Source organism: Rhipicephalus sanguineus, chromosome 4 (genome assembly GCF_013339695.2).
Source record: "Rhipicephalus sanguineus isolate Rsan-2018 chromosome 4, BIME_Rsan_1.4, whole genome shotgun sequence".
Lineage (NCBI taxonomy): Eukaryota > Metazoa > Arthropoda > Arachnida > Ixodida > Ixodidae > Rhipicephalus > Rhipicephalus sanguineus.
The window spans coordinates 78,977,521-78,991,841 of record NC_051179.1 but is presented as its reverse complement, the minus strand read 5'-3'; the positions used below and the strand labels follow the sequence as shown (position 1 = coordinate 78,991,841).

The following is a 14,321-nucleotide window of genomic DNA, read 5'->3' as shown; positions in this document are numbered from 1 at the left end:
TGGATCTAGCCCCTCGTTTTAGAGGGGGCGGCCACTTGAAGTAAAACTGGTGAGGGGGGGGGTCCTGACTTTTTTGTTTTTAGTAGTTACTGTCATCACAAGAAGCCCATCACAGCATAAATACTGTTAATTTGTGCTGACAGTGGTCCCGCTCATTTGTCGTAATTGGTGATGAGGTCGACAACAGGCAGTGAAGGAGGGGGCAGGGAGCGTGCCTACACAGGCCTTGGGGGGGGGGGGGGATCACCCCTACCGCCCCCCTCTGGATCCACCACTGGCCTTAATTGTTCTCTTTGTCTCACATTCTAGTGAAATCAATAAACATTGACTCTAAGGAAGGTATAGAGGACATTACCTGTATATTTTAACCATATATATATCATAGTAATTATGACATAAATGGAAAGAAATTAAAGTGTATGAAAAATCAACCTGCCACAGGTAAGGACTGAACCTACAGCCTTTGGATAACGCGTTCAATGCTCTATCAATTGAGCTACAGTTGTGGTCGCTTTCCCATACCCTGTGCTTGGTATCTATGTTCGTGCAATCCTGGAGGCACTGCCATCTGGCGTGACATAGCATGTCAACTTATTACAAGCTAGAAGCTGACCAACAAACCCTAGCGTACTACCTAAGGCACAAAGTCTTCCGAAATGAGACCCTCCCTGCTTGCAGCAAGTTGATCTTTTTTATCCACTAATTCCTTTCCATTTATGTAATAATTACAACACTACAATTAAACATACAATTACTGTCCCTTACACCTTCCTTAGCTTATTGGTGCACGTTAAGGAGTGGACAAAATTTCCAGAGCCCTCCATTACTCTCATAATCATATCATGGTTTTGAGGCGTTAAACCGCATCAATTATTATTATATTAAATTAGCTTACTTGAGCACACCCTTGCCTCCCTTGTAGCTGTGACCTCTGGTCATGTGTAATTACAGCAGGAAATGTATTTCTTGAATAGTGATGCTCAGTACTTGTTTCTTGCACTCGAAGTATCATCTAATATTTGTTTTTTAGTTTCAGCATGTGGGGCCTTTACCACTTTCAGTGAAGCAAACAAATAGTTTATATGCATGTTATGATAACATATCAGTTGCTTTTAAAAGTTGATCTCCATGTAATTGAGGACATGTATACGCTACATTGCTTGTCATTTAGCGGTGAGGGTGGGGGCTGTGTGCGTCTCGTCTGCACCTACTTGGGCCAGTATTTTGTGGCAATGCTTCGGGGCTATGCTCGATGAGTATTATCATCCACCGCTGATGGCCAGCTGATCACGTGGCGGATCACCGCTTTAACCACTGGCCAAGCACGAAAACTCAAGTGCCGCTGCAAGATATATCGTCTCGAAGGATAACCGAGTAAAACCATCATTTCTCAGGCATTTGCTCTACATACATGTAGTACTTCGATTGCAACTGATGAAGCCAGTGGCGTAGGCAGAAATTTTTTTTTTTTGGGGGGGGGAGTGGGGGTGGGGCGCCTCCTTGATACGACATGGGGTCTGGGCGGATAAGTGGGGTCAGGTGTCATTTTGTGCTCTGTAGCTCTGTATACCATGGGAAAAAAGTTTCAGGGGGAGGGGCACGGGCCCGTGTACACCCCCCCCCCTCTTGGCTACGCCACTGGCTGAAGCAAACTAGAGCAATAACCTAGATGCCTGTGTCGGATTTTCGCAACGCGCCGTTGGTTTATTTGTTCAACAAAGTTACGCACGTGTCTCTGGGTCTCAATTGTATGCCACCCAGTCATTTTTTTAACCATCGTCACAGACAACATCCCGGTTAAACGCGCCCACATTAGCTAATGCCAGTATCGACACGATAGCGCACTCAGGCTGTTTAGTTAGTCCCACGACTCTCGCAGTAATAGTTCACTTGTCACGGAAGAGCACTTAACTCACACAAAGTATCCTTGCACGCGGCTTGACACGGCCACTGCTGGGCCACGGTAAATGCACTTCACTCAGCAGGCTGCTGCACTGCGCGATCCGCCGTCAGGTCATTTCATCATAACCAGCACTTTTCTGTCGATCCACCTGCACGGACTATTTGCTTCTTCATCAAAATTTTCGTAGTGGGCGGCCTAATCAGCTTGAACACTTCAACGATGCTAAAAAAAAGTTCTTCAACTTCCGCAGGCGAACCGTCATGTTGATTTGTTGAAGGCGGAGTTCTCACCGATCGCCGGCCGCGCGTTCACGGGCGTTGACCGTGTAGACGTCGCGGGCATTGTTTGCGTGATAACTTTGCGTATTCACGAGGAAACAGAAACACAGGCACGTCTACAATACGAACTTGTATATTTTTAACAAAAACGTTGCGAGGCGAACGATCGAGGCAGCAGCGACGAGGCGACTGTCGTAACTTGGGCACGGCCGCTGTGTTTCCAACGCACGTGCTTGGCGCGTAATCAAAGACGATCGACCAAGGTCGGGGACTCGGGGATGCGCTGGCTGTAGCTCGAATTCACCGGCCGCATTCGGCGCCAGCACAGGAAACACTACACGACGTGAACGTGGACTTCAAGCCTTGAGCACTCTCACTCGGCGTTGTTGCTATAACCACAGAACACTTATACTACCTATAACTGCATCTCAGGTACGCTATTGCATCGGCCGCAAATTCGAAACAAAACCGACAACGTCAGGCAACGAGCGTCCGATACTGAGCCCTTATGTCGGTTTTTCGCCTAGTAGGTTCCCCTAATACGCACAACACATGTGTACAGACAACGACAACATACGGGTTCTTTGATGACACAGGCGAGCAAGGGCGTATTTTTAACCCCCTTTGTGGCTTGCGTGCCGTCTCTTCTTTTGATACGCCCATTTCACTACGGAATGAAATCAGGTGATGCCACGTTAGTACTCCCTTATTTTGAGCATCTCGACAATAAGGGTAAAATAGCGGTTTCAGCCCATTTTGCGCCCAACCATGGGAGTTCTAACTTTGGGCTTGGGAGTTAAAAGGAGATGTCGACAGCTAAAAACGCCCATATGGGCTAATTTGTGTTTACAGTGCAGCTGAACTGGACTGCATCTGTGGATTTACAAACATTACCGTACAGATGGATGACTGTTTCGTTGAATTAGCTGGGGTTAGTAGCGTTCACAGCGTCGTCAGGCACTGGTATTCTCTAGCTGTTTGAACAAATAAGTAACAAAACGAATAGAAGTGCAAGCATGCAGGCAGCAGGGGCCTCGATGTCAGCTTATTCGTCCATAATAAATAGTGGATTTTTACGTGCCGAAACGACGATATTATTAGCAGGGCTGCGGAAACGTAGCCTATCTGGCTTCTATAGCGTGCACTGGCATTGCATGTTAGTCAGGCCTGTAGCATTTGACCTCCATCAATGTGATCGCCGGGCACGTAGCACGTTGGCAGGATAACCGGTGGTCATTAAGGGTAACTGACTGGATTCCAAGAGATGGCAAACGCGTGAGGGGGAGGCAGAAAATTAGGTGGGTAGATGAGATTAAGAAGTTTGTAGGTATAACGTGGCAACAGAAAGCACAGGACCGGGTTGATTGGCGGAACATGGGAGAGGCCTTTGCCCTGCAGTGGGCGTAGACAGGCTGATGATGATGATGATGATGAATGTGATCGCGGCGGCCGGTATCAAACAAGCGACTTCGAGCCCGCAGCCGAGCACCGGAACTACTGTACCGCCGATGCGGACGCCTGACTTGTCGAAAAAGACCGTTGGCGGGAATTATATTTGAAATTCCGAAACACATGAGGTGACATTTCTGACATAAACTGTAGATGGAAATCTTATGCAGTAAAATGGGTTTAGATTTGGCCTGGATTGTGTGACAGAGACATTGGACAAATAGGAAAACAACTGTGTAAGAAGGTAAGACAAAAGAACGTTCTAAATTACAGCAACATAAATTAAAGGTAACGCTCCGTAGTGTTTTGCGATACAATTCGACACAAATATTATTTCGGGGAGATGTTAAGGGCGCCTTCATGAAGCTGCATTATTCCCTAAACATGCGACTTCAGAGTGCTTATGCGCAATGGCCAACTCTGTTCGAATTGAGTGCGAATACAAGCCAAGAATATCGTCAACGTAGTTAGCAGTTTACATGGAATTTTTATGAAGAATATAACGTACAACAGTGTTACGCGACAATCCATATATGTGATGTTTCAGCGATCACTTTCTGCTAATCGTGTGTCGCAGTTCTCGACGCGACAGGAAAGTACCCCTCGGGATTCTTGGAGGCCTCCCACGTCGACATGGGAGCGTTCGACGAGTGCCTCGAGACCGCTGTGCGGGATCGCAACGGTAACGTGTTGTCACGGGGCCAGTACTGCAACCTTCTTGTCTACTCTAAGAATGCCACGGCAGTGAAAGCGATGCTGAACTACATGTCGCACGCCATGGACCCGTTGGTAAGTTAACTAGCGTGTAGCACGCGCGCACACACACACACACACACACATATATATATATACATATATATATATATATATATATATATATATATATATATATATATATATATATATATATATATACATATATATATATATATATATATATATATATATATATATATATATATATATATATGACATTAAGGAAAACTAAGAGAAAATAATGCCACTGAAGGTACAGAGGTTGCTATTTCTAGTAATTAGGATATAAATGTGAAGAACGTCAGCCAGAAGAAGAGTGTTCCACATTCGCCGCCATGGCTGCGATCGGCGCTAACACACCTAGGTTTAAGTGCAATATATACCCCGTAAAGTGGACGGGAAGGTGACCGCTTCCGTAGATCAGTGGTAAAGCATCGGACGCGTTACTCGAAGGTCGCAGGTTCGGTCCAGTGTCTGTTACTTCTCATTAATATTGTGTCTAACATATACAAGCCCTTATATATATATGTATATATATATATATATATATATATATATATATATATATATATATATATATATATATATATATATATAACGCCGCTCCGGCACGCACGGCGCAGCACGGTCACAACGAGTGCTCGAAGTGCGGCCTTTCTAGAGCCCGTTACAAACTCTCTTTGGGCATCTAATATAAGTGCACATGCAAGGTATCCACTACGCCAAGGGTCTTAAGCTCACCTCAGCTAGTAGCCCCGCAGTCACAAGAGTTCCTGCTAGAGCCGGGACAGTGAAGAAGGTGAGAGCGGGGGGGAGGGGGGGGGAGGGGGCCTTAGTTTGTACAAAATGTCAGCCAACGGTGCCATTTGAAAGGCGGCATGCCCAATGAATAATATGTGGGTGATTTCTGAAGAGGCTCTGCTCTGACGTCAGGATTCTAACAAAATATCGACACCGACCTCCAGAATGCCAAGAACCTGGATGCCGATTCTTAAATATAGAGCTTTCGTTTCATTGTTATGTTTCAATACATACTGACAGCATGGGGTGCCTCACCAAAAAATGCTTGAGACAAGTCATGTCTGTGTAGTTCATGACACTTATAAACAAGATAAAAAAACATGAGATGAAGACAGTCATGTGCGGGCTGCGGCAGCATGCGACCGGCGGGTCGCGTGTTTGAGACCTCTGCGCTGCGCCATAAATCATAATTTTTGTGAAGTAGCACTCGCTATGTCACTCTTTGTCTTTCTGCACATAAGCGAGGTACCCACTGTGAGGCATTTTTGCAGATTCTTGATGCTGCATGTGTCTGATGGCGATGAAGAATTATGACTAAGCACATTGTTGTAGGTGGGAAGCTTTAAACCATACACTCTTTTCGTAATTAGCATTATGTGCTAATTTAGCAAATTAGCATTATGTCATTATGTGCAATTATCATTATGTGCTAATTTAGCACATTAGCATTATGTGATTATGTGCAATTAGCATTATGTGATAAAGCTGTTTAGCAAATTGTTTCATGTGAGTCGATCGTAGAAAACTATCATCATCTAACGGGTATGTGCCACTGTGTGGCTACCTGAGAACGAGGACATAGAGAGAGAGAAAGAGAAACAGAGAGACGGAAAAAAAGATATAAAGAAAGAGAAAGAGAAAAATTCTTGCCCCCAAAACATCTTCACGAGGCGGGTTTGAAATCAGCGTACCTTCGACCCGAAGGCGAGTGTCCTAACCAATCGGTTATCCAGGCACGCTAGCATGGCATAGCATAGCCTTGTTTAGTATAGTGTATCAAGGAGTTGGGAAAGTGACTCAGCGTGAGGCGGATAGATGTGATGGTGAGGAGGAGGGGAGAGAGAAAAGCGCAGCAAACAAAGAATGAGAAAGAGTGAACTAAAAGAAATAAATGCAGAAAAAAAGAGACATAGAGAACATCAGCGAAAGAGAGTAAAAAAAAGAATGAAAGAGGAAGCAAGCATCGCGTCGTCTAGCAACTAGACATCGCACAACCTCGCCAAGCCGCGCATACGCAGTAGCTAAGCCACGCCCTCCTACGGAGCTTTCGCGCACAACCTCCGCTTTATATGGATAGCCTGACTTCGTACTCCCTAGGAGGAAGCCACGCATCTGCAATAGACGTGTCGGTCTATACAGGAAGGGCAACTTAGAAAGAGCAAACTATTATAGCAGGTTGAACCGCAATCCGCAATAAACACATACATATAAATGTAAGTTGTACAATATACAAAATATTTCAATACAAACAGAACAGTTAAGCACAACAAACTCGTGGATAAAATAGCCATAGTAACAAATAAATAAGGTAACAGCGTAAATTAACCGTGCTGTGTTAGTAAAGCTTCCTCGATTATTGTAGTAAACTTGTCTAGCGACTTAGTGTTAGCAGTTCATGGGCCAAGTTCATTCCAGTCTCTCATCGCTGTCGGAAAGTAAGAGTATTTAAAGCAGTTAGATTGGCGTGTATAGTCAGTGAGCGTTAAGGAGTGTTTGTTACGTGTAGGTCTTGCTGTGGTTATCGAAATACGTCTAGTGGTGTCAATGTTGAGCTCGTTGTGTAGGAGCTGATGCATGAATTTCAATCGCGCTACTTCGGCTCTATTTTCAAGGCTAAGAAGGCCAACCCTCCTTAGTAATTCGGTGGGTGAGTCTGAAATTTTATATTTCTTAAATGCAGACCTAATGGCCTTTCTTTGAATCCTTTCTAGTTCATCAGTGTGATGTTTAGTATAGGGAAACCACGTAACGTTAGTATATTCGAGAAGTGTTTGGATAAAAGTTTTGTATGCCAGGAGCTTGATGTCGGATGACGCAAGAAGAAGGTGTTTTCTAAGGGAGAAATGTTTTTAGGCAGTTGAGGTAATATTGTTAATGAGAGAGTCCCATCTAAGAGCGTGTGCAAGAATCAAACCGAGGTATTTGTGTTCATGAACTCGAGCTAGTCGTATGTTATTTGCGGTATATGGGAACTCGGACACGTGTCTTTTTCTAATAATTGTTAGGGCAGCTGATTTATTAACGTTAAGGGTCATTTGCCACACAGTGCACTATTTAGAAACCGAGTCCAGAGCATCACTTAAAGTTATGTAGTCCTCAGCAGAGTTAATTTCATAAAAAAGCATACAATCGTCTGCGAACAATATAATTTAACCAACTAGCCCACCTTATAGCTCTCCTCAAGAGAGAACGGCGCTGAATTTTGGACGAACACAAAGGAAGAGAGACTACGACAGGCGCTGGAAAGGAAGACAGCGCCTGTCGTCGTCTGTCTTCGTGTTCGTCCAAAATTCAGCGCTGTTTTCCCGTCTTTGTATGTAAAGACAGCTGAGTCTACACATCATAGTGCAATCAAACTGCGCTTTTCAACTAAGTGATTAGCCGTTTTACACTGAACGCACTGCTTTCCCTAAGTGACTAGCAGCCATTAGTTGGGCAAATGCACCGCAGGTAAGGTAGCTTTACAATTGTTAAACAGTCCTATTCTTGCCGATTAACAAGGTGGCCTTTGTTCACATAATAATAGAATAATGCAAAATTTCTAAAATTAAGCTTGGGAACTTGGCATTATTTCACAACCATGATTAGCCTGTACTATTATGCATAAGTAGTAGGCCTATTGTTACAATATTTCCATGCTAGCTAGTTTCATCACTTGCGATCGGAAAAGTACTTCCTCGTCATCTTTAATAGCTCAATGTACGGCTCATGCAAACGTACCAGATGGAAATGAATCCGATTACCCGAACTGGAAAGTCACCTTTCAGTTAGGCAATAACATGCTTTGAATTAAAAATTGACTATCAGTAGTGGTGGTGGCTTGGCACATTAGATGCAACGGTTGGATATGCCTGGTGGTTGAATAAAAGTTGAACAGGCATGCACAGAGGCTGAAGAACAGTCGGGAAATAAGCTTGCCAATTAGATAAGTTTACATTTAGAATGTTTTTAAGCCATAGACAAATTTTCAGATGCGTACGGTTATGGGAAGGTTTGGACACAGCATCGTGCATAACAGTGCGGCCGTCCAATTGCCGAGAATCCGAAATGATGAGAGGTGTACAAGATCATCATCATGGTGTTTTGTACGGTACAAGAATGTTCGCAGAATATACAGCCTTGAAGTAAAAGAGATGGGCAGGAGCTCTTGCTGCTTCACCAGAAGTGTCCAGTTTTCCTTAAAAAAGTATGAATAAAGAAGTCCATTAGGCTTTCTTCATCGATACAAATAAATGTCTTGCTAAAGGCTAGCTCAACGTATCATACCGCAGGCTTTTTGAAAAAAACGCGCACACAGAAATACAAAATTGAGATGCATGCTAAGCATTTTTTTAAAAACGGCAGGAAGTGGAAGATGGAAGCATGCGATGATAAAATCCGTAAACAGGGGGTGGGTGCTCGAGCCGACGTTTCGACAAGTGGACTTGTCTTCTTCAAGCATTTTCTTGTGTGATATGCAATGAGTGCGCAGCGGACTTGTTTTTCTAATATATAGAAAAACATGCTACCGAAATACAGGGCTCAATTCCTAGCCCATTTCTTTCTACCATGTTTTGATACACATATCAAACGAACACGGTACAATGGCTAGTGTACCGTGTTGGTGGAACTTTTGCGGAGGCAATTCGCACGAGAAAATTATTTCATTCATCCTCAAAACTTACTGCAAGTTCCGCCAAATAAATTATTTAAAAAATTGGGCTTAATGGGACAAAATATAGATATATACTTAAGAGGTATGCCACATGGAGAGCCCTGATTGTTTAATGTACGTTTAGTAAATCTCAAGCTCTGCTAATTCCAAGGCGCTACTTAACCGTCGTTAGTACTGCACTCCTACTTGACTAAACCAACGGTGTATTTAGCACCGGCTTATAAGCACTGCACCGCCCTGCTTTGGCCATCTATGAAATGCACGTGCTCTGAAAATTATCTATGCTGCTTACTACTTGATATTACTTGAATGTCCCCTCTCCAAAACACACTAGACATGCAATTAATGTAACTATCAAGCGTAAACGAATGTAAAAATTTTCCTACCAAAGATAACTTAAATAACAAGGTGGATGCAGCCCCACCTTTTACTGTTCACTTCTGTAAAGCACACTTTTTTGAAAGTGTAAGAAACTTGCCACAAGCTGGTTCAACGTTGTAGTTTCAAGGTAAAACTGAGAGCATAGAGGCAGTGCATTACGTTTAAAACGTTAATTTTTTAGGACAAGGTTTTCATTAGCACGATAGCCGAGAATGTCTTAGTCCCCATGTATTAAAACGTGCACCTAAGTTTCGTAGACCAGGGTTCAAGCCTAATTACGAGCAGTCGCTGCAGGACTAACATTTTTGTCGCAAATTTGTGAACGGTTCTGCAACTACGCAGCAAAAAATGAAGTTTAAACGCCATAATAACAATAATAGGATGGGAAGCTTCAAGTTATGTCGATCTACAAGCCACTTTATTATAAAGGTCACGCATCACAATACTGATCATTTAACGAGGAACGTTGTAAATTCTTAACGATATAATCCATTTAATGCTAGATGTGTCTGCTATAGAGGCACTCCACTGTAAATTCAATAAAATGGTATAGGTGCGATAGAGTACAGGTGCAGATTCTGCGTACTGTATCAATGTGACTGAGATAAGAGCGACCACGAAACTGGACTCAAATTAGTGGTACTATCAATGTTTTCATTGTACCAGTGACTTACTTCATTACTAACTGGTATGCATCGCAGAATTCAGAAATGCATTCTATTTGATTATACTAACTTAACGAGAACGTCGCTACCAATCCAGGTTATGTGAAGCACCCAGATGAGCTTCGTGAGTTATTAGAAAGTTGCTTGCGCCCGTAGCTCCATAGCGATGCGTGTGCCATCTTGAGCAGCATCTGCAAGGTAAATCAAATTGTATGTGCTTTTCTGTAGTGACTCAGTATTTCATGATGCACTAATCAGTTGTAAAGCACATCAGTACCTAATTCAGATAACTTGCATAAATTCGGTTTGACGTCCATGCGTAAACCACTTTTAAAGACAATGTCCTTTCTTGGGGAACTTAAACGCAGACATTTCGGTGTTTCTGTCTGTCTATCTGTCACCCAATTCAGCCACCCGGCCAAATTTAACCCGTTTGCTGAACGCCCAGCCATCTTGAACTGGTAAGCGGCGTTCATACTTGTGAACATTATTGATAAAAAAGCAAATATTACGGATATCTGAGGCGCAACATCAATACGAAAGTATTAGGAGGTGTGTTCCTTTACTAGAAAATACATAGATACGTAATTCTAAAGGCCCTAGTGTTTCTTAGGCAGCGCTGAATATGCTAGTGTTTTTGGGCTGCGCCGCAAATGCGACGCTATCAGCCAGATGCGGTCATACAACATAGAGGAGGAGGACTCATGTAGTACGGCCGACAGAAGATATCGTCTTTTGAGGACATTTGCAGCGAAGCACGCAGATACATGGCCAATTTTTTAAACTCTTACACTTATTATCCTAAGCCACTCAAACACCGAGAACTAATTAAGTACATAATACAAAAAATTGGAATTCTTGATAACGCATTTTTTACGACGGGAAAATAGCTTTCGCAGCTGTTAGATTTTTGTCTGCTGCTCCCGCTAAATGTTAGCATTGAAGGCGTTGCTGCACTTCTCACGCAAAAGTGACCTTAGAAGCAGACTTTAAGAGGCGTCATACTCTCCTTTCCTTTTTTTCATTTTTCTGTAATGTTTCTTTTCTATTCTATTTTATTCATCGTATGCCTTTTCTTTGCACAATCCGGCCAGCCAGTTTAACAACTGGCTAACGTGCCTGTCTTCTCATCCATTTCTTTCTTTCTTTCTTTCCTTCAATTTAAGCCTTGGAGCATTTCGATGTATACACATCAAGTTCAGTAGTGAACCAGTAGCCACCTAGAGAAACATTCACAAGCTTTACACTACAGCCAACTAAATGTGCACTGCCTGTGCCAGTGAGTCCAAAACAAATACTTGCAGTTGCAAGCTCACTCTACACCAACTATCTTGTGTAAAACACACCTTTTCAGGTTTTTATGTAGTTAGTTGCTTGCCAGGTATCATGCTAATGAAAGAGCTCAAAACAAAGCACCGTAAAGCATGGAGTAGGTGCACGGAAGGACAACCTTTCCCAATTTGCGATAGAGTAATCTCGTGAGCTGTGTGCTATTATCTAATGCCTTCTGATGAGGTACTAAACCCAATATTTACATGCACAAAGTTACATGAACGTATGAAGCTCACATGTGACTTCCTGAAACAAACCATAACAAATGAAAGATGTCCTGTTCTCGCTGAATATTTTTGTTTTTTTTTTCAACTTCAAGAATGTTTAATGGCTGCTTCACCCTCCTTCAGGGCTTCATAAATGTCTTGTGCAAGTAACGTTTTTTTTATAAATGCCCCTGTGCCGTCAGGATGGTGTTGCAATGACTTGCACTGGTGCGACTTCTAAATTAGTCTGGCAAAGCTCACACATCTTCTCATGGCTAAGACTAATCACATGAAATCCTGGTAAGTTCCAGTGTTCACTTATGTCCCTAATTAAGTAACCACAAAATACACGTGCTTTACGAAACATGCTGCCGCTTATAAGAACACTGCCATGTAATATGGCCATAATTATAGCTCAGCAGCTTAAATTATTTGCTCTAGTCTATTAAATACAAGCTAATGATGTTATTGCCCCATGATATGCTGTTTCATATTTTTTTTGTCCTGGAGACGGACAAAGTGCGCAATGCAGAAATTGTTATAGAAATGTGTTGTCACTTACCGATATTCTGTGCCTCGATGAATCCCCACAGATGCAGGCGGCAGAAGAAGGGCGCCCACGGTAGTCCACTGCTGTATCTACCGCAATATCTGTAAAACGAAAGCGCGTGGTGATGCCACATGGTAACCACGCACACAAGTCGACACTGTGACTGAGGAAACACAGAAGCAAATAAAGTATTATACCTAATAATAACAATAACATCTGGGGTATTACGCGCGAAACTATGATATGATTATGAGGCACGCCGTAATAGCGGGCTCCGGAAACGTCGCCCATCTGGAGTTCTTTAACTTGCTCTGACATCGCAGAGTACACGGGCTTCGGGCATTTCGCCTCCATCTAAATGCAACCACCGCGGCCGGGATCGAAGCCACGACATTCGAGTCAGCAGCCGAGTACGCTAACCACAGTAGCAGCGAGGCGGACAAGTATGACAAGTGAATCAGATTAAAACGAAGTTGGCATTAATGTACTACATACACATGACGGCGTGACAGCCGCGGCTTTCGCTAAGTGTATATTTTTATGAAAGCATGCTTCCCTATTTATGCATTATGGCAATCAAAGAAATTATATGTCGCACAAATTGTCTTTACTGTGCCTTATTCGCGCTTCGATAGGCTGGCCTCGCGAAGCTTGGGTGCCTTCACAAAAGCGTTTTAAACGCACATCACGCATCACACATAAATGCGCTTAATGCTTTTGCGTTTCTTTTCTGCTTTTCATTTCACTTTACGCGTGACGCATTTTGCAGAACTAAATATGCAGGTCCCTCAACGACGACAGGATGCGCAAACAAAGAAAACAGAAGCACCACTTACCGTTTGTATTCCCGACTGTGCGAACACGCAGTGTGCGCATCATACTGCTTGGTAGTAGGCAGCTGCAAGCTCGCTTGAGTCGCCAGGCCGTCGCAAAACCAACGCGCTCGCAGTACGGATGTCGCACAACCGTCGCAACATGACGTTCAGGTCTAGCGTCGTGAACACAGTCAAGCTGCCACCAAAAATCGCGCACATACGGCCGACACAGCCGAACACTTGGGAAACTTCGGTCACCAGGCAAGAGGTCAGAAGTACGAAAAGCGCCACGGCCGAACGCTTCTGACCTCCTGTAGCACCAGCGTTTTTAGGGGCGAAGCTCCTTAAGGCGGCACCCGTTCGTCCCTCGTAGTTGTCGTAGTCGTAGTGCGTAACCAGTCGTAACGCTAGTACCAGATCTTGACCTCCAAGGTGGTGCCGGTGGGAGATTTTTCCTGTGCGTTGTTGAACAATAAAAAATTCGCAGCGTGCGCGTTAACTAAAAGCCGCATTCTTCTGTCTCTCATTCCCCATTAGCAGCCATTGGCATGTTCCAGTAGGAAACGTTAGTAGAAGTAGAAGTGTAAGTGTTAGCTAAAAGCCGACTTCTTCTGTCTCTCATTCCCATTAGCAGCCATTGTTTACCTCCAAGGTAGTGCCTGGTGAGATTTCTCCTGTGCGTGATTAAACAATAAAAATTTTGTTCAAAACCCCGTTGATGGATGAAATAAACCAACGAAAGACGCCAGATGTTTTCTAAAAGTAAAACGAAAGAACGCCAGATGTTTCTAAAGCAAAACGAAAAGACGCCAGCTGCTTAACGAAAGACGCCAGATGTTTTCTAAAGCAATGGTTTTCTAAACAATGAAAATTCACAGCGTACATGTGAAATTAAAGTGAGCTGCAAGTCGTCATAACTCATCGAGCCTTTAGTATAAACGCGCCCGATCTCACGTCGGTGATGATGTACTGGGCAGAATTCACGGAAGATTCACGGTTTACCGATGAACCTCCGCAGCTTCGCCCACTCATCATCATTCACTCCGTGGATATGCTGTGATTTTTCTTGTTTCCTCGCTCGCGCATGCGTCGTAAAGTTCCTATAACATGTCCCGCCGCTCGGCGAAGTTCTCCCGTTCAGAGAGGCCGCTTGAAGGGAGTCGCGTCTATATATTTTTTGTCTTGGGTGACTTTCTGTAGACAGGTTTTTATTCAGTACGTTCCGGCGCGCCTCATCTAGGCTGTTTATATCCAATACCTGAATCACAGTGTGCGTGTGAACATAATCGCGTGCATCTACGATCGCGTATT

The 14,321-nt window shown here is 43.6% G+C and overlaps 1 protein-coding gene across 1 annotated transcript in view; it reads left to right on the top strand.

The window, feature by feature from the left end:
• LOC119391320 (uncharacterized) overlaps positions 1-7,093 on the top strand; it is a 218,352-nt gene extending 211,259 nt beyond the window's left edge. The window contains exons 2-3 of the mRNA XM_049415242.1: positions 4,208-4,419; positions 7,088-7,093. Of these exons, the coding sequence (XP_049271199.1) occupies positions 4,208-4,419; positions 7,088-7,093 (218 nt within the window). The remainder of the gene's footprint in view (positions 1-4,207; positions 4,420-7,087) is intronic.
• Positions 7,094-14,321: the final 7,228 nt, after the last annotated feature.